Genomic DNA, 21,532 nt, shown 5'->3' with positions numbered 1-21,532 from the left:
TGAAAAAAATCACGCATGCGCACGAAGGTTCAAAGTTGGCTCATGCAAGCACATATGATTCAAATCCATCAGGTTTTTGAAAAAAATTAAAAGGTCGGATACTTTTCTAACAGACCTCGTATATGTGTAGCTTAATGAGAATGAAATGTTTGTTTTTTCTTGTACACTTGATAAATTATTAGTAATATGAAGTAAGCACTTGATATTTACACCATAGGTACCCTCTTGGGAGTAGATGAGGTAATCACGTTCAGATTACTTTGTGGCTGCATGTGTGCCTTTACTATTTAAATGCTAACGAGGGTTCTGATTTGCAAATACTTTGCCTCTTTTACATATTTCTTGAGTGCTGACACCTTGGCAAGAAATTCTGTAGTTCACTTTTTGTTCTTTGTTTGCAGAGAATGTTGTGGCAGTTAGCACTGCATGTCTATTCCAAAGTCATTTTTTAAATTAGTCTTTCTAATCTCTCTCATTTAACTACATTGATGTGAATACATGACCTATCTTCGCACTCAATATGTTTAATGAGCCAAACCAGTGCCAGCCGATAGATGCACTTTCCCCAGTTTCAGCGGTTGCGGTCGTGTTAAAAATCCACCCTGATTCAATTCAGTCCATGTCTGCAATGTGTCTAATTTAAGTCTGCTTCTGTATTTCACAGATCAGGAGCGGATAGGAAAGGACTCACATTATGAGCAGGAAGGAAAGGTGCAGTTCGTTATTGATGCCGTGTATGCCATGGCACACGCACTGCACAATATGCACCAGGAACTCTGCCCTGGGAAGGTGGGTCTCTGCGCCAAAATGGATCCCATCAATGGTACTCATCTGCTCAAGCACATCCGCCGTCTTAACTTTGCAGGTCAGTCTGTGCTGAATACAGGATTGCATGTTTTTTTTTTTTTATTTATGAGGTCTTCTACTATTGATAACCATTGAAAACACAAGCATGACTTTGGCAACAAATGTACGCTGTAAAATATTCTTACTAAGCAGCACTCGATTCAGATCCAGAGATTCAAATTCTTTATTGTCATTGTAACAGGTACAATGAAAGGTAGGGCCCCTTCACACATAACATGATTTAAGCCGACTAGGCATGAAGGAGGAATTGCATGCCATTCGTGAAAAATCAGAGCCGCCTGTAACGCCTCCTACACGTGTCGCTACAATTATTTGCGCACACCAGCGGCTGAAAGACAGTGTGCCCTGTGAGAGCCCATTTGATCCCTCTCGCGGCAGGTGTTGGCTAAATTCCAGGTGACACACACGAACATCCAACACCACTCGCTTGACACTTAGAATAGAAAATGTGTGGCCATTCCTGCAGTCAGCACGAAAATAGTGAGCAGACGATCACTGTCGAGCTGGATGTGAAATTTGTGTAAGTGCCTCCATGAGTGTGGCATTGCAAAAAACAACACACATGTGGTGCATGTGTCTCGTATGTGTGCGCATGTGTTGTGACAGGCTGCAGCGAGCGAAGGCATGGCGCGCATACTGACAGGATGTCCCAGGTGAAACAGACCATCAGCTCATGACACACAGCAGGCGATCTGAATTAGAGGATGACATTTTTCAGGAATTCCCGTGGGTCACGTGATTTCTGCGGGATTCCCACGGGATGGGAGTCAAAATTTTATCAATCCCGTGATTGGGATGGGACGGGAATAAAAATGAACGGGAGTGGGCAGGAGCGGGAATGCCAAAAATAGATGATGATTTTCATCTACAAAAATATAAACGCAACACTTTTGGTTTTGCTCCCATTTTGTATGAGATGAACTCAAAGATCTAAAACTTTTTCCACATACACAATATCACCATTTCCCTCAAATATTGTTCACAAACCAGTCTAAATCAGTGATAGTGAGCACTTCTCCTTTGCTGAGATAATCCATCCCACCTCACAGGTGTGCCATACCAAGTTGCTGATTAGACACCATGATTAGTGCACAGGTGTGCCTTAGACTGTCCACAATAAAAGGCCACTCTGAAAGGTGCAGTTTATCACACAGCACAATGCCACAGATATCGCAAGATTTGAGGGAGCCTGCAATTGGCATGCTGACAGCAGGAATGTCAACCAGAGCTGTTGCTCATGTATTGAATGTTCATTTCTCTACCATAAGCCGTCTCCAAAGGTGTTTCAGAGAATTTGGCAGTACATCCAACCAGCCTCACAACCGCAGACCACCTGTAACCACACCAGCCCAGGACCTCCACATCCAGCATGTTCACCTCCAAGATCGTCTGAGACCAGCCACTCGGACAGCTGCTGAAACAATCGGTTTGCATAACCAAAGAAGTTCTCCACAAACTGTCAGAAACCGTCTCAGGGAAGCTCATCTGCATGCTTGGCGTCCTCATCGGGGTCTCAACCTGACTCCAGTTCGTCGTCGTAACAAACTTGAGTGGGCAAATGCTCACATTCGCTGGCGTTTGGCACGTTGGAGAGGTGTTCTCCTCACAGATGAATCCCGGTTCACACTGTCCAGGGCAGATGACAGACAGCGTGTGTGGCGTCGTGTGGGTGAGCGGTTTTCTGATGTCAATGATGTGGATCGAGTGGCCCATGGTGGCGGTGGGGTTATGGTATGGGCAGGCGTCTGTTATGGACGAAGAACACAGATGCATTTTATTGATGGCATTTTGAATGCACAGAGATACTGTGACGAGATCCTGAGGCCCATTGTTGTGCCATACATCCAAGAACATCACCTCATGTTGCAGCAGGATAATGCACGGCCCCATATTGCAAGGATCTGTACACAATTCTTGGAAGCTGAAAATGTCCCAGTTCTTGCATGGCCGGCATACTCACTGGACATGTCACCCATTGAGCATGTTTGGGATGCTCTGGACCGGCGTATACGACAGCATGTACCAGTTCCTGCCAATATCCTGCCAATATCCAGCAACTTCGCACAGCCATTGAAGAGGAGTGGACCAACATTCTACAGGCCACAACTGACAACCTGATCAACTCTATGCGAAGGAGATGTGTTGCACTGCATGAGGCAAATGGTGGTCACACCAGATACTGACTGGTATCCCCCCCAATAAAACAAAACTGCACCTTTCAGAGTGGCCTTTTATTGTGGACAGTCTAAGGCACACCTGTGCACTAATCATGGTGTCTAATCAGCATCTTGGTATGGCACACCTGTGAGGTGGGATGGATTATCTCAGCAAAGGAGAAGTGCTCACTATCACAGATTTAGACTGGTTTGTGAACAATATTTGAAGGAAATGGTGATATTGTGTATGTGGAAAAAGTTTTAGATCTTTGAGTTCATCTCATACAAAATGGGAGCAAAACCAAAAGTGTTGCATTTATATTTTTGTTGAGTGTATTTAAAACAACCAAAACGTGTTCACACCGGGCGCAATCAGACACTACAAATTTGCGGGGGTCGTGTGGCGACGGACGCGCCTCCTTCACCCGGTGTGTCGCTCTGCTTTTGCTGCGAAAATTCGCCCCGGTGCATCATCAAATAGGAGGAGCTTCCATTCCGCTCGCCGGCTCCGGTTGTCAGTCAAGTTAACATGACGGACCTTGATCACACGGATATATACAGGAAGTACAGGGAGTATCATTATTTGCTGCAGGAGCTGTGTCTGGATAACGGCTGCTTTCAGCGGTCCTTCTGCCTTTGCAGGACCCAATTTAAGGACCAACTGTCACGTTCACGCGTGCACATGTAAACAATAAAAAAAAAGAAACTCCGCTGCTTGCTGCTGCTCGCTCTTCCACCAAAAAACTCTGTCATAATTGTGTTTAGAAACCAGTCGCCATTTGTTTTATTATACATCTGTGTAGTTAATTAATAAAATATTCTCCACAGACGATTCGCTCGCGCACGCACGTAAAATAAAAAGAGAAAGAAACTCTGCTCTTGCTGTGGTGCTGCTGCTCGCTCCAAAAACTCAAAAGAGACATAAGTCCTGCTCACAGGCTGCTACCAGATACAGGACATGTTCACATCTTCAGTCAAACTCTAGACATCTCCACGTCACTACATATTCAGTCCCTGATTGATCATCACGGCGCGAGACATACGTGAGTGGGATGGGAGTGGGACTGATTTTGAGTGGGAGCGGGATGGGATTGGGAGTCATCTTTACAGGAGTGGGACGGGATGGGATTCATTTTTTTACTCCAGTCCAGGATTGGGACAGGATGGGATTTTTTTTCTGGGAGTGGGATGGGACGTGAGTGAAAATCCACTCCCGTGTCATGCTCTAATCTGAGTGTCACATCACCCACGTGAGCTCTGATCCACATGACACTGTGTCTATCCTGCGGCACACCATCCACAGGACATGCATGTTGGGCCAGACACGCACGCAGGGCCAGTTGGACACGCCGGGCCAACAGATGTGGACATGATAAGAGCACCCTTCTTCATTTATGTCATTTCATGACTGTACGTCTGTGACCATGGGTCACCTACAGAGGAACAGACGGTTCATACTTGTATTGTTCGCTCGATAAAAGGGATTCAATAAAATGTGGTATTTTTTATGGTGTGTGGTTTTATTTTTTTTTAACACTAGAACTACCAGAGTGGTGCCAAATGGCACTTCTTCCTTTCACTTTATCCTTTCTACTCGGATCCTGACCAAACTTCGCTATATGACAGACCTTATTATTGTGTCATAACTTAATTTTTGTTCAGACTTTGTGACCCGTCTTCATGAAGTTAGATGCAAAAATGTTGAAATTGGCCCTATCCTGCAATGATAAAGTATCTTTAAAAAAAATTACTGGATCTGGATTATGTTCCAGATCATTACCAAAATCTAATCACCTCTTAGTTAGGCCAAGATACACCCCTGGTAAAAATTTCATTGAAATCCGTTGAGAATTTTTTGAGTTATCCTGCTAAAAAACAAACAAACAAACCAACCAACCAACCAACCAACCAACAAACCAACGTGACCAAAAACATAACCTCCTTGGCGGAGGTAAAAACAGTAAGATCATTTGGAATCATCAGCAAACTCAAACATTTTGTAGATAAGGCTTGCCCATTGACCCTGTATTATTCTTTGATTCTCACAGTATACAATATAAATATTCATCAGATGTGTGTGTTTATTTACAAAAACATGTTCTAACCTTTATGTATACCATCAGCATTTAGAAATGTGTTCATATTAAATTCACAGATTCATTCATATCACGCCAAACAGAATAGTCATCTTAACCATCCTTTCTATAAAACTAAAAACATTGTCTGTTTTCCATCAGATATTGTGTCGTACAAATATGGAATGATCAAGGAAATATAACAGAGAGTTCATCATCATTGCAAACTTTTAAAAGAAAACTGACTTTACATTTAACTCATGATGTTGGGAAAGTGTCAGTACACGGACCCACAACAGGGGGCGCAAATGAACGGACAATGGAGAAAGTCAAATAACAAGGCTTTACTGTTGTGAACGTGCACAACGAATACAACCAATCACAGAAATGGACAACAGTCAATTCACAAAAGTGTCGTGTGGGCAGGCTCGAAGATAGGAGACGCCTCTCCAAGGTAAGACCCGAACCACACGGCTTCCTCCGCCACAGGACCCCGGAAATACTGGAGCCGCCAAGTCCCGAACTCCCAGGTGGCCACTGCCTCCGCGTGTCGGACCTGGTACTGCTGGCGAGGAACAAAGAACAGTTAGATGGGGGCGCGTTTGCACCCAAGACTCCGAACAGCAGGGAAGTTACCTCCACCTCTCGTTGGAACAGTAATCCACAAGCTATACACTAATCCAAAAGGATACACTCCGTCAGCTTTGATACGTTACCTCGTAGGTAGAAACGATATCTCGGCAATGAGGTGGAGGTGCCGTCCTGCTGATATACCCCACAGATGATTGCCGTCAGCTGTCTCAGGTGATGGGTGACAGCTGTCACCGTAGCTGCTCACGTGAGGCGGCGGCGCCCTCTGGTGCCTGGAGCCCGCACTCCAGGCAGGGCGCCCTCTGGTGGTGGTGGGCCAGCAGTACCTCCTCTTCAGCGGCCCACACAACACATGAAGCTTAGTTTTGTTTTTATGTCTTAAATTTGTTCAATTTTTGTGGTCACTTTTTTATTTTTGTACATGCATAGCACTTGCAATCTGACTTTGAGAAAGTCAGAATGCAAGTGCCATTTGGCACCCTCCAGTCAGAATAGGAGGTGGGAGAAAAGGCTGGGTTTGTGAGTGTTAAACATGTTTATCTCCTTACTGACGTCAGGCGTTTTATGCACCTTTTATAGGACAGTGATGGTAGCGCAGTGGTAAAGTTTCCGGCTGGCAATCAGAGCTTTTGTAAATTGCAGGTTCGAATCCCGTGGGTGGCATGTATTTGTTTTTTCCACAGCAGCTGCGCGATGTGGTTCCACATGCTCCAGCTGCTCACACTGTGTTCAGGCTGCGACGGTTTCGTGCATGTGCAGCAGCGTGCACAAAACCATCGCAGCAGGATTGTTCACACCTGCCAGACCATGTGTCCCTCCCGACATCGCTTCAATGTTTCATGCGGGCTGTTTCACCGTGATTCACCCTGATTCTTACTTATTCGTGCTCTGTGTGAAGGGGCCTGTAATACAACCGTCACACGTAGTTGGAATCACGCACGAGTGGTGTCAGAGTTATGACTCGGCGCACATCCGAAAAGTGTCGGATTTCAGTTCCACCACATTCTGACAGCCATCTGTGGAAGTCCACACACTTGGTCAAAATTGGCTGACACCCTGAGTGTGAAGCACATGTTCATAATTCTCTGGGTCCGGTCCAGATGGGACACCTATCCATGAGCAGTCTGAGGACCATCTAGCTGCAATTTACATATTCTGATGGTGGTGAAACAGCATCTGAAATGATTTGAATGCATAGGAGGGAACCTCGAGATGGATCTGACATGGCGCAAAGCCTGCCGGTATTTGCACATGATGCGTATAATAATGTCCACCTCCAATGCCACTCATCAGCCAAGTTCCGACACTAAATTTGTCATCAGCTCTGAAATGAGTATCTGATATAGAGTGGCATCAAGTGAGATGCATTAGCATGATGCATGGCGCCGCAGTGTAAGTGTCACATGTTGTATATTGTGGCGATAGTGGCCTCATAATGACACCTTTGTGACATAATGATGTATTACATATACCTGTGGCTAGAAGGCACCTTTATTGGAGAGTGTATCTTAAATAAAGAGCCAACAATGAAGCAAGACGTAGTCTCCGGTGTTTACTATGGATCTAGTCATATAAGCTGAAGAAATACTTCCAAGATACCATAAAGTGGCGATGAGGATAAGCGGCATTAGTGGGTGTCCTGTGCTGATTGGGAGGAGGACTTAAATCCAGCTGAAGTTGGTTTTCAACCCCTTTTTGGACAACAACGACCCATATGACGAGAATATGGAGCAATGGAGCTCCTATACAGAGCGCTTTGATTGCTTTGTGGAGGTAAACGACATTGGAAATGATAAGCTTGTGCCGACATTTTGGAGTGTGGTGGGACAGAAGACTTTCAATTTACTCTGTTGCCTTGTGCAGCCAGAAAAGACTGCAAATAAAAGCTACAGCAGCATAGTGGCTACCCTCACAATTCACTTCTCACCAAAGCTTCTGTTAATTGCTGAGCGTTTTCATTTCCATAAGAGAAACCAAGAAGAAGGTGAGTCTGTAACAGTGTTTTGGCTGCATTAAGGAAGCTAGCAGAACATTGTGAGTTTAACGATGTGCTGAATGACACTATCAGACACAGACTCGTGTGTGGGCTGAGGAGTGAAGCAGCACAGAAACGTTTGCTAATGGAGAGTGCACTTACCCTGGAAAAAGCTAATGAAATCAACGTGTCCATGGAGTTAGCTGCCAAGGAATCTCAGCAGCTAAATTCAAGTGCAACACTCCACAAAGTCTCCACAGAAAGGTTGCTCAGCGCAAATGTTACCGATGTGGAAGACATTGACATTTTGCAGCCGAGTGCTGGAGTAAAGACATTGACTGCAGGAGATGTGGAAAAAGGGGGCACACTGAACATGCCTGCAAAAGTAAGGGAGCTGATAAAAAACAAAACAAAACATGGCAACCAAAAACCAAAGCATGGTTTTAAAAAGAAACAATCTGTACACACCATGCAGGAAAGCCACACTACTGCTGTAGACACCAGCTCATCAGATGAGGCAGCAGTGTATGCATTGTCAGTTAAGGGAGGACCAGGGGGATACTGGGTTACTCCACTGCTGAATGGACAGCCAGTGCGCATGGAAATCGACACAGGTTCAGCAGTCTCCCTTGTGTCTGAGACTATTTACAAGGAGTCTTTGCAACACTTTCCCTTGCAACCATCCAGCCTCATCCTGAAAACCTATACTAGGGAGCCAGTAAAAACCAAAGGGCTCATCAGTGTCACAGTTCAGGTGAATGGCCAAACAGCTAAGTTACCGCTGTGTGTGGTCAAAGGAAACTTTCCTTCGCTTCTGGGTCACTCATGGCTCGAGAAAATTACACTGGACTGGCCATCACTCCGCATGATGTGCAGAGGTGACGCGAGCATGTCCACTATTCTCAACAAACATGCTGAAATATTCAAGGAGGGACTGAACATTAAGCCTGACAGCAGACCAAAGTTCTTCAAGGCAAGACCAATTCCCTATGCAATAAAACCAAAGGTTGAAGCAGAGTTGGAATCCTTGGTTAAGAGCAAAGTTTTGTACAATAGCTTGAATCTTCGACTGGACTGGGTTGCTTGACGCGAGGATGTTTCACTTCTAATCGCCGAAGCTTCCTCAGCTAAATTTCTTGCTCTGGTAGTCTGACTTCTGTCTTGACTCTTGTAGAGAAGAATAACAGAAGCCAGCAAAGGCTGGAGTTTTAAACCTAACCAGTCCCCTCCTACCGAGAGGCAGACTGCTATTGGCTAGTGACTAACAATTGCTCTAATTACCACCTATTGTGCTCTAGTTGGCTCTCACTGCGGTATTGTATCACTTCCTGTTCCGGAGCACAGCGGTGTTTTTCTGTAGCTGTTAGCTGTTTAATCTGCGCAGTTAGATTGATCTAGTTATCTAGATTACGATTTGTTTGCCAGTGTAATCTTTACGTGCCTTAACTAAAGCACTCCTTCTGCTGAATCACCTCTAAATTATTTACACATTATTCACTTTGCGTGTTTTTAGGAATCCGCTAGCTTAGCGTAGCTACTAGCTCTTAGCCGATTTAGCATGGCGGCTTCTCCTGTCTCTCCCGCACTTTTCTGCTCTGGGTGTGAAATGTTTAGTTATTCCTCGGCCTCCTTTAGCAGTAACGGTACTTGTAATAAGTGTAGCTTATTCGTAGCTTTGGAGGCCAGGCTGGGCAAATTGGAGACTCGGCTCCGCACCGTGGAAAATTCTACAGCTAGCCAGGCCCCTGTAGTCGGTGCGGACCAAGGTAGCTTAGCCGCCGTTAGTTACCCCCTGGCAGATCCCGAGCAGCCGGGAAAGCAGGATGACTGGGTGACTGTGAGGAGGAAGCGTAGCCCTAAACAGAAGCCCCGTGTACACCGCCAACCCGTTCACATCTCTAACCGTTTTTCCCCACTCAACGACACACCCGCCGAGGATCAAACTCTGGTTATTGGCGACTCTGTTTTGCGAAATGTGAAGTTAGCGACACCAGCAACCATAGTCAGTTGTCTTCCGGGGGCCAGAGCAGGCGACATTGAAGGAAATTTGAAACTGCTGGCTAAGGCTAAGCGTAAATTTGGTAAGATTGTAATTCACGTCGGCAGTAATGACACCCGGTTACGCCAATCGGAGGTCACTAAAATTAACATTAAATCTGTGTGTAACTTTGCAAAAACAATGTCGGACTCTGTAGTTTTCTCTGGGCCCCTCCCCAATCAGACCGGGAGTGACATGTTTAGCCGCATGTTCTCCTTGAATTGCTGGCTGTCTGAGTGGTGTCCAAAAAATGAGGTGGGCTTCATAGATAATTGGCAAAGCTTCTGGGGAAAACCTGGTCTTGTTAGGAGAGACGGCATCCATCCCACTTTGGATGGAGCAGCTCTCATTTCTAGAAATCTGGCCAATTTTCTTAAATCCTCCAAACCGTGACTATCCAGGGTTGGGACCAGGAAGCAGAGTTGTAGTCTTGCACACCTCTCTGCAGCTTCTCTCCCCCTGCCATCCCCTCATTACCCCATCCCCGTAGAGACGGTGCCTGCTCCCAGACTACCAATAACCAGCAAAAATCTATTTAAGCATAAAAATTCAAAAAGAAAAAATAATATAGCACCTTCAACTGCACCACAGACTAAAACAGTTAAATGTGGTCTATTAAACATTAGGTCTCTCTCTTCTAAGTCCCTGTTGGTAAATGATATAATAATTGATCAACATATTGATTTATTCTGCCTTACAGAAACCTGGTTACAGCAGGATGAATATATTAGTTTAAATGAGTCAACACCCCCGAATCACACTAACTGTCAGAATGCTCGTAGCACGGGCCGGGGCGGAGGATTAGCAGCAATCTTCCATTCCAGCTTATTAATTAATCAAAAACCCAGACAGAGCTTTAATTCATTTGAAAGCTTGACTCTTAGTCTTGTCCATCCAAATTGGAAGTCCCAAAAAACAGTTTTATTTGTTGTTATCTATCGTCCACCTGGTCGTTACTGTGAGTTTCTTTGTGAATTGTCAGACCTTTTGTCTGACTTAGTGCTTAGCTCAGATAAGATAATTATAGTGGGCGATTTTAACATCCACACAGATGCTGAGAATGACAGCCTCAACACTGCATTTAATCTATTATTAGACTCTATTGGCTTTGCTCAAAAAGTAAATGAGTCCACTCACCACTTTAATCATATCTTAGATCTTGTTCTGACTTATGGTATGGAAATAGAAGACTTAACAGTATTCCCTGAAAACTCCCTTCTGTCTGATCATTTCTTAATAACATTTACATTTACTCTGATGGACTACCCAGCAGTGGGGAATAAGTTTCATTACACTAGAAGTCTTTCAGAAAGCGCTGTAACTAGGTTTAAGGATATGATTCCTTCTTTATGTTCTCTAATGCCATATACCAACACAGAGCAGAGTAGCTACCTAAACTCTGTAAGGGAGTTAGAGAAACCTCCAGCAGAACCAGGCTCAGGTTTTGGAGGTAGTTAATGATTTTCTTCTTATAGCCGCTTGTGGGGTCTCTCTTCAGACGGTCATACGTATTGAAGTCACTGAGCAAGTTGTTGACCTTGGCCTCATAGTCCAATGTGTTCAGGACCACCATGCATCTGCCTTTATCCACTGGCAGGATAAGGATGCTTTGGTCCTTCTGCAGTGCCGACAAAGCTTTCCGCTCTTCTCCACTGATATTGGACGGAGGAGGCTTAGCACTGTTCAGCACTGCTGTGACTCTTAGCCGGAGGTCCCCAGCTTCAGACTCTGACAGACTGTTATGTTTAATGGCTGAATCTCAGTGATGTAATCTACTGTTGGTATATGTTTAGGGGTCACTGAGAAATTTAGTCCTTTTGCGAGCAGCTCCTTTTCTGTCTGTGTAAGAACCCTGTCAGAGATTCTTTACCCAATTTTCCCTGGTGTCACTAATTTGTCTGGGTGTATCTTCTTAACTACCCCCATTACTCATGAAAGTACGCCTATTCTGCACTAAAAGGTTCTGAAACTTCCTGATTTGCTGCTCCTTATTTTTAAATGCTCAGACATTTGAATTTTAACTATGAACTTTCTGATTTTATTATGGGCCTCTTCCCCCACTAAAGTTTCTAACCTTTTGTGGAGACTATCAAGATTATTTTGGAGGTCTAATATTTTAAGTTATTGTACTTGGCCCCACAAATCTTAGAAACATGGTGTCTAACCAGATCCTTACTCTGGATGGCATTACCCTGACCTCTAGTAATACTGTGAGAAATCTTGGAGTCATTTTTGATCAGGATATGTCATTCAGTGTGCATATTAAACAAATATGTAGGACTGCTTTTTTGCATTTGCGCAATATCTCTAAAATTAGAAAGGTCTTGTCTCAGAGTGATGCTGAAAAACTAATTCATGCATTTATTTCCTCTAGGCTGGACTATTGTAATTCATTATTATCAGGTTGTCCTAAAAGTTCCCTGAAAAGCCTTCAGTTAATTCAAAATGCTGCAGCTAGAGTACTAACGGGGACTAGAAGGAGAGAGCATATCTCACCCATATTGGCCTCTCCATTGTCTTCCTGTTAATTCTAGAATAGAATTTAAAATTCTTCTTCTTACTTATAAGGTTTTGAATAATCAGGTCCCATCCTATCTTAGGGACCTCATAGTACCATATCACCCCAATAGAGCGCTTCGCTCTCAGACTGCAGGCTTACTTGTAGTTCCTAGGGTTTGTAAGAATAGAATGGGAGGTAGAGCCTTCAGCTTTCAGGCTCCTCTCCTGTGGAACCAGCTCCCAATTCGGATCAGGGAGACAGACACCCTCTCTACTTTTAAGATTAGGCTTAAAACTTTCCTTTTTGCTAAAGCTTATAGTTAGGGCTGGATCAGGTGACCCTGAACCATCCCTTAGTTATGCTGCTATAGACTTAGACTGCTGGGGGGTTCCCATGATGCACTGAGTGTTTCTTTCTCTTTTTGCTCTGTATGCACCACTCTGCATTTACAACCCCTGGCAAAAATTATGGAATCACCAGCCTCGGAGGATGTTCATTCAGTTGTTTAATTTTGTAGAAAAAAAGCAGATCACAGACATGACACAAAACTAAAGTCATTTCAAATGGCAACTTTCTGGCTTTAAGAAACACTATAAGAAATCAAGAAAAAAGGATTGTGGCAGTCAGTAACGGTTACTTTTTTTTAGACCAAGCAGAGGAAAAAAATATGGAATCACTCAATTCTGAGGAAAAAATTATGGAATCACCCTGTAAATTTTTATCCCCAGAACTAATACCTGCATCATATCAGATCTGCTCATTAGTCTGCATCTAAAAAGGAGTGAACACACCTTGGAGACCTGTTGCACCAAGTGGACTGACATGAATCATGGCTCCAACACGAGATATGTCAATTGAAACAAAGGAGAGGATTATCAGACTCTTAAAGAGAGTAAATCATCACGCATTGTTGCAAAAGATGTTGGTTGTTCACAGTCAGCTGTGTCTAAACTCTGGACCAAATACAAACAACATGGGAAGGTTGTTAAAGGCAAACATACTGGTAGACCAAGGAAGACATCAAAGCGTCAAGACAGAAAACTTAAAGCAATATGTCTCAAAAATCGAAAAATGCACAACAAAACAAATGAGGAATGAATGGGAGGAAACTGGAGTCAACGTCTGTGACCGAACTGTAAGAAACCGCCTAAAGGAAATGGGATTTACATACAGAAAAGCTAAATGAAAGGCATCATTAACACAACAACCATACACAGCAGATTATAGAATGATACAAAGTCAATGGATAAAGGTGTCGTGTGGGCAGGCTCGACGATAGGAGACGTCCGTCTAGAACAGAACCGGAACCACACGATTTCCTCCGCCACCGAACCCGAAGGATACTGGAGCCGCCAGGTCCCGAGTCCCCCAGGTGGCCACCGTCTCCGCGTGTCGGATCTGGTACTGCTGGCGAAGAGCAAAGACAGTCAAGTGTGGGTGTGTGTACACCCAGTAACAACAACGGCAGGAATTCCACCTCCACCTCAAATCACACACTCGTGCAGCTCCTGTTTAAGCACTTATCTGGAAAGAGTGAGAGGCGATGACGTCGGCACTCTCACAAACCACCAATCAGCTGACAAGGCTCCACAGGACAACGGCTGCTAACAGAGCACACGTAAGTTATAATTGCTTGAGTACGGCAGAGAATATTACCTCCTTAGAAGAACGATATCTCGGCGACGTGGTGGAGGTGTCATCCTGCTTTTATCCGGGATGAACTGCAGATGATCGGTGACAGCTGTCACAGTTGATGAGTGACAGCTGTCACCTCGGCTGTTCCTGTGAGGCGGCAGCGCCCTCTAGTGCCTGAAGCCCGCACTTCAGGCAGTGCGCCCTCTAGTGGTGGGCCAGCAGTACCTCCTCTTCTGGCGGCCCACACAACACTTGGTCTAAAAAAGTAACCATTACTGACTGCCACAATCTTTTTTTCTTGATTTCGTATAGTGTTTCTTAAAGCCAGAAAGTTGCCATTTGAAATGACTTTAGTTTTGTGTCATGTCTGTGATCTGCTTTTTTTCTACAAAATTAAACAACTGAATGAACATCCTCTGAGGCCGGTGATTCCATAATTTTTGCCAGGGGTTGTAATCATTAGTGATTGATCTCTGCTCCCCTCCACAGCATGTCTTTTTCCTGGTTCTCTCCCTCAGCCCCAACCAGTCCCAGCAGAAGACTGCCCCTCCCTGAGCCCGGTTCTGCTGGAGCTTTCTTCCTGTTAAAGGGAGTTTTTCCTTCCCACTGTTGCCAAGTGCTTGCTCACAGGGGGTCGTTTTGACAGTTGGGGTTTTTCTGTAATTTGTAATTCTGTATGGCTTTGCCTTGCAATATGATGCGCCTTTTGGCAACTGTTTGTTGTGATTTGGCGCTATATAAATAAAATTGATTTGATTTTCTATACAGTGCAAAAATAATTAATGCCATGTGACATACAATCCACCAATCAAACAAAAGGGTCTATTTAGAAAATTTCAAATAAATATCTATTTCATATTGAGAAATGAGCTTTTCTTTGTTTGGTGTACAACTGAGAGAAACTTATCGAAAGTAGGTCATTTCATTTGTGATGACTCACGCTTGGGAACGAGCCAGCAGGAATGAGTTGTTACATGTTTGTGTTTATTGTCAGCACTTTTAGTGGAGTCTGTTAAAAATAATTCACATTCTATCCAGTCCAGAGTGACTGAATTGTGTCTGTCTTCAGCTGCTCTGATACTGAAGCACATTTGTTAAAGGTCAAAGGTGGAAGAGTTTCTCAAAAACCAAAGCCCAGTTGAAATTAGAAAGTCGACAGAACATCGTCAGCTGTTTCCTACGATGTCACGGTGGACTGTCGAAATCTCAACAGGGGGCAACGCGAGCTATCTGACAGCAGATAACCTTTTGGAAAGTAATCTTGTATGTGTCAGCTTGGCTGGAATATTTGCCGTCCTCTTTTGATACCTGCGCTTTCTCAAGTGAATCAAATTTTCTGGTTTCAGTCATATGTTTCACACATCTAAAGCTGTAGCCTGACGATGTGTCTTTAAGACCGTCAACTTTTCAAGTGCTCACTTTGGGCTCATTCAGCAGCAGCCAGAGCTGCAGCTGACAAAGCAACAGAATCAAACGCCTTCGGTCCATCTTTATGCACAGTTTGACACCCTTCAGAACTTCCTCCTGTGTGGCTCCCACCTCTGAATTCAATGTGTCTGAGAGTCGTTTCAGACTTCAATAGGCCACCATTGAAAGGAGCTTCTCATCAGCGCTTCGTGTCTCTCACAATTACGTCAGGGAGAGTCTGCTGCAGACAAAAATAAGAAGTAGCCTTTCATGCTGTCTTTTTCAACAGGGAAGGCAAACATACGACGCAAAATAAATGCAAGCTGTGAGGGTTTTCCATCACTGCACACGTGCATCTCTCAAGGACGAGCCAAGACTTTACTGTTGTGGAGCTGAAAAGACGTTTCCAAACCGACACGGTTTGATGAATGCTGAATATCTCATGGTTTTTAGGTGTGTGTATGTGTTGGGGGGAGGTGTTAGTCACATGATGTCCTCCCCTACTGGAAGATATTCACTATATGTGACCGTTGGCATGAAATTTGTGAGAATGGACAATCATGAATATTACTTGCACATTACTCTCACCAGCGTGTAGTTTGTACAGATATAGAGTATAGGGTGATTCAAGCCTTTAAATAGGGCTCAAACCAGGATTTTTTGTTTTGTTTTGTTTTGTTTTGTTTTTTTTTCTCTGTCAGTTAATGTAGAAAATTAGCTGTATTATGTTTCTGGTTCCACTTTATAATCCCTGAACAGAAATACTGACCCAAAATTGGTTAATAATGTTCTATGTAAGACTGAGTGACAATATGTATCTTTCAGATGTCATCAAGAATGTCGAGGCTGCATCAAGTTGTTGTCACACTGAGGAAACTGATGAGTAGCAGATTTACTTAATTTGTCCTTTGGCAAATATCACTTAATCCTTTGGTCTCCAGTAGATTTGCAGCTCTGATGGATAGATGACATCACATTTCCACTGGCAACACAAAGAGAATGATTTTCCCGGTTTCAAGACATACATGCGCACCTTGGATATAGGCGGGATCAACAAGGTCTGAACGCAAATGTGGCTAGAATCCTCTCTTGGAGATCATGTCATATTTCCTTACTCTGTTTGTGCACTGACAGTGACTTCTCACTGTGCTGGCATTCAGTGTGGCTGCAACACTGAGGACAGCAAACACAAACATCTTTCTCTGTGGCGACTTCATGCCAACAGAATCTGCAAGGTGTGCTCTCACATCAACATAAAAATGCACTCAGCTGTGCTGTTTTTTTCTTCCATCTGAAGTTAGCTAAATGAACAGCAGCACTGCATGTTGCTGCATCGGGATCTGTCCTCTCCCCCCTCATGCTGAGTTCACACCCTGCATCAGAGCTTTGGCCAATCAGAAGCCCAGTCAGAAGCATTGGACAACAAAAGAATATGAGTGCATGAGAATCGTAGAAGAAATAAACAAGTACAGGACAAAATGGTTTAAAAAAAAGGTGTAACCACAGGAAAGCTCTCTGTCTGATGCACACTCAAAGTTTTGAGCATGCACAAAACTTTCTGAAGAACTTGGCGGACATCAGCTGACAAGGAAGGCATTTAATGAATGAGCAAAAGATTTGTACAGAACACAAAAATGGACATGGACGGATGCAAAATAAATAATACATAAATAACCATTTCTGAGATGAATAATGATGTTAATTCACACTCCACTACATTAAGCATACAGTTCACCCTTTAAGATATTTTTTTCCATTGTTACCACTATCAAATCAATTTTATTTATATAGTGCCAAATCACAACAACAGTTGCCCCAAGGTGCTATCCCCCAAGATATGTCAGTGTTGTGACTTTGTGACTAAAGAATAGGTTGCCTATTGCTGAAAGATGAACATCTCCCACAGTTTGTCACGTGGCCAATAGGTGGCCTCCACTGTCTTTGATCTTGGGGGGAAGTCCAAAATGTTGGCCAGGAAAGTCTGATCTGTTGAATTTGGTACTTTTCTGAGACATTTTGACCAGTGTGCTTAATGCAAGTAAGTGATGCTACTGCGCTGTTTATCTTTATTGACATAGATACTGAAAAAAGTCACATACCAGTGCACACATGCACAAATACTGTCCAGTTGTTAGCAAAAAATGTACACACTAAAGCATAAGGCTTATGCATGTTCAGTGTTTTTCCAGGTTTTTGTCAGTGCTGTTCCCATAATGACTGTTATGGTCCTCAAGATTTCTCTTTAATCCTTTCATTAGCATTCATTAGTGGCATCACTCCCATCGGACCAACCAAGATGCCAATCAAGATGTAAAACTGTGCCAAAGCTATAATTTTAGAATAGTCTTCATTTGTCATTGTACGGGGTGGGGGGGTTCATTAAATTATTAATGTTCATGTAATATTATAATATTTCCCAGCTCTCTTTTAGCTGTGGAATATTATAATTACATTCCCTGCATCTGTATAAATTGATTTTGTATTCAAAATACAGGAGAAAAAAATCATTGGTAGGTAAATTAAATTATGAATCTCTGTGAATTGACCCAGTTACAAACTGTGCCTGTTAAGCTCTGGTAATTTAGGAATATTCCAGAATTATACTGTAATTATTTCATAATATTAGCAATGCAAATCCACGTAGAGAGAAACACACACCAGAACTCTTCCAAAAATTTCATCCAACTGATAGTGAGTGCTGTACCAAATTGCATTATGGGTAATGACATAACACTTAATGCTGGGCACATAGTGTTGTCTAACTGGGTCTAATTATTTACAACCTTATTTAGCCTGCGTATCTAACACCAATAATACGAGCAAAGTGCCGTGCAGCAGCGTGAAGCTTTCTCTATGGTACAGGGGGTCCCAAACAGGAAGTGCCAAATTCTGAGTCTACGGTGAAACAGGAAATGTGAAGCAGTTCCTGGATTGACACTTCCTAGATTGACAGAGATCCCATGGAATCTCGTGGGAACTCAGTGGCAAGTTGACACTGAAACAGGAAGTGCCAAATTTTCCAGGAAATTTTACAGGAAATATCAAATGTCAAACACTTCCTGGCATGGGTGGAGCTGGAGTGGAGGCCGGGGGTTGCACTGGACTCCCCTGAAATCTGATTGGACACAGATGATTGACATGTCATGGCACCACACGTCTGGTTGAAAAGAGCTGCATTTTTAAATCAGTGTCATATTGACTGCTAGTTTCCTCCTGCCCAGTAGTTGGTGCTGTGTACCACAAAAAGTTCTAATCCACCTTTGTCGAAGAAGAAAATGTTTGCCTCAGATTTGAACTGAACACGTCATTTGAACTACGGACTAATAATGACAGCAAATTTATACTGCTGAGTAAACAACCGTATTTTATGCCAGAAATTATTAATCATAATTCAGGTTATAGTAGGCCTATAAACAGAATTTAAAAACTCATATAGAGCTTGAAGCACACACTTTTAAAATGCATGGAAACAGAGACTGAGTCTGGTGAATTTAATGAGAGAACTGTTTAATTCGGTCATGTGACTTTCACATGACAAAATTCAGTCAGGTGACCCCAGAGGGTTAAAACATCTTACAAATTTACACTCATACAAGGAGAAGTTTTAATCTCCCAAGGTGGAGATGGAGCCTGTGACCAAAGCACTGACTGCAGCCTTTTGCAGTCGCTCAGAGTTACTGAGGAAGATACGATGACGTCATCAACAAGCATTATTATAAGCATTATTGGGCGGTGGAGTCTAAATCTCTGTTGTCGACAGAATTTATATCGTGAAGCAGTTAAACCGTGTATATATAGGAACTGTGGTGATATATAAGACAGCTTATTGAGTTGTTTGTCTGACAAGGAATGGAACAAAGGATCCTTTGATTACAAGCCAAGTGGCCTAACCAGAAGGCTCAGATGTTATGTCATTTGGTGTTATTTATGGTTATTTTCCCTCCATTTTATTTTGTTGTGTTTGTTACATCTGTTAAGGATTTAATAAAATCATTGTCACTTATTTATTTGTTTGTCTGTTAGCAGGTTTAATTCAAACCTACTACAGGGATTTTGACAAATTTTTCACCAGATAGATATTAGGCCATTAAATTTTGGAGGTGATCCATATCCGGATTCTGGATCAAGATTTCACTTTACAGGCTTTAAAGGATTACATTAAAACTACTTACTGTTATGATTAACTTCAGTAGTAGTCAGATATAGCCCGAAAAAGGAAGGCAGCCAAACACAAGGACTATGTGAGGAACTCTGTGATTTATTTACAGAAGTGTCCAGTGATAATTAGCCCGCTTAGTACAAAAACAGAGCCCAAATATACAGAGCAAACAGGTGTCATCAACTTTTGTCCCCATCGTCAGTCTTTATAACCATTGTTAGAGCATGTCTTACCAGATTATACTAGGTTCTACCCTGTTCTCTGGCCTTCCATGTTACAGTATTTTGTTTTATTCCATGTTACTGACTTTTGCTATCATTCCAGACTCTTGTTTCCTGCCTGCTGTTTTGCTCTGGTTACTGTGTTTTTGACTCCACATTTTATCGACCCATGCTGCCATTCTGGATGCTTGGCTTTACCTGCTGTTTTAGACTGTGGCGTGAGAATTCTGGTCCCTGAACTATATCTGTGCTTTGGATAAATCTGTTGCCTAACCCCTTGAAAGACTGTTACTGTTGAGATCTCTGGTTACTGAACTCTGCCTGTTTTTTTTGTTTTTTTTGACTGCTCTTCTGTTTGTCCTCTCAGATGAGCTGAAGGTGTTTGTGGATTGATTACAGTGTGCCTGTTTTTAGACACTAACCCCTGCCTGTCACATTGTTACTCTGAGCTGTACTGCCCTTTGGTATTGTTCTCTGCACTGGGGTCCATGCCTTGATGCATTTACAAGCACATCCCAACTCAGCAGGTTTTCATTTCCAAGTATCTGGAAAGCAGCATTATTCTACAATAAGGATCTTTGGGCAACCACGTTTGGTCACAGTGTGATCCCCAGTAAGTGCCACTTTGAATAAGTCATTGCTGGTCAGGTGCACATACACAGAGTGGTCGATTAATAGTTTTTTCCTTATGACTTCAAAAACAAATTTCATACTGTGATTTACAATTTGGGCTTTGGCAAGGGAACTTTATTCTGTGTGCTTTGGAACACTTGTTTGCAGTGTTTTGGGTGAGAAATTGTGCAAGTCCTTCACATTAGCACAGTCAGACAGTTACAGGGAAGTAAACAATTTCCTTCAGGATTTTCACATCTGGAACAGGTCCAACCATAAAACTCACCCAAGCCAATTAGCCGCTGCCTCCATGCCTGGCCAGTAATTTCATATTGTGGACATTATTCTGCAGGCTGAATCATGTATTTAGCAGCCTCCGTGCAAAATTGCCACACCTGACCACTTATTTTGCTGGGTCACTTACCCTGAGCCTCACATTAGTATTTGCCTTCCACTTTTCTCATCTTGTACAGGTTGTTTGCTATTCTTAGCTCACACTGTTTTGACACACTTCTCCTCAAACAGTGCCACAAGGAGAGGAAGACACACACTTCAAGATGAACAGCGTGAAACCATTGCACTTATATTCCACAATGCTTCTTCTCGCTGCTGCTGAGACACGCCTTCAACCAGACTGAAGATGGAGTCTTCATTCCCACAAGAAATGATGGCAACCTCACCTCAACCTGGCCCAGCTCCATGCAAAGATCAATGTGAGGAACGTTCTCATCAGAGAGCTGCTGTTCACAGATGATGCTGCCCTCACCATACGTACAGAGAAAGCCTTACAATGGCTTATCAACAGCTTTGCTTCCACCTGCACCGCGTTTGGTCTCACCATAAGCATCAAGAAAACCAACATTATGGGCCAAGATGTCAGTATCACTCCCCGCATAACCATCCGTGACCATACCCTTAAAGTGGTTGAGTTCACTGTGCTGGTAGAGGGACATCAACTCTGTTTTCAGCTTCGCCTTATTTGTTATTGGCCATTGTTTAACAGCACATTCCAGTTCAGCCTCTGGAAAGGACTGCACAAACTTGGGGAAAAGTGTGCAGTCAGTGAGTTTTGCTGCAATCAGATGGTCACTCTTGGTGAATCTCTCCTCCACTTGACTTAACACAGTGTTGCAGGCCTCTTTCATGACTGTAGCCGTGTCAGTTTTCCTCCATTTATTTCCTTCTGCTCCACTTTCTTACACAATCACATCAGCTCATTCTCTGAGACGTCCCACGTTCTTCTTAAAGGTGCCCATCACCTGGTTGATGCCAGCCACATCAATGTCCTGCTTTTGC

The 21,532-nt window shown here is 43.3% G+C and overlaps 1 protein-coding gene across 2 annotated transcripts in view; it reads left to right on the top strand.

Moving 5' to 3' along the window:
• LOC117506091 (metabotropic glutamate receptor 4-like) overlaps positions 1 to 21,532 on the top strand; it is a 771,651-nt gene that overhangs the window by 659,245 nt on the left and 90,874 nt on the right. For both annotated transcript variants that reach the window (XM_034165608.1, XM_034165614.1), the window contains one exon: positions 665 to 865. In XM_034165608.1, coding sequence (XP_034021499.1) covers positions 665 to 865 — 201 coding nt within the window. The remainder of the gene's footprint in view (positions 1 to 664; positions 866 to 21,532) is intronic.

The sequence above is a fragment of the Thalassophryne amazonica genome, chromosome 3 (genome assembly GCF_902500255.1).
Source record: "Thalassophryne amazonica chromosome 3, fThaAma1.1, whole genome shotgun sequence".
Lineage (NCBI taxonomy): Eukaryota > Metazoa > Chordata > Actinopteri > Batrachoidiformes > Batrachoididae > Thalassophryne > Thalassophryne amazonica.
The sequence above is the reverse complement of the archived record's forward strand: the minus strand, read 5'-3'. Positions and strand labels throughout refer to the sequence as shown.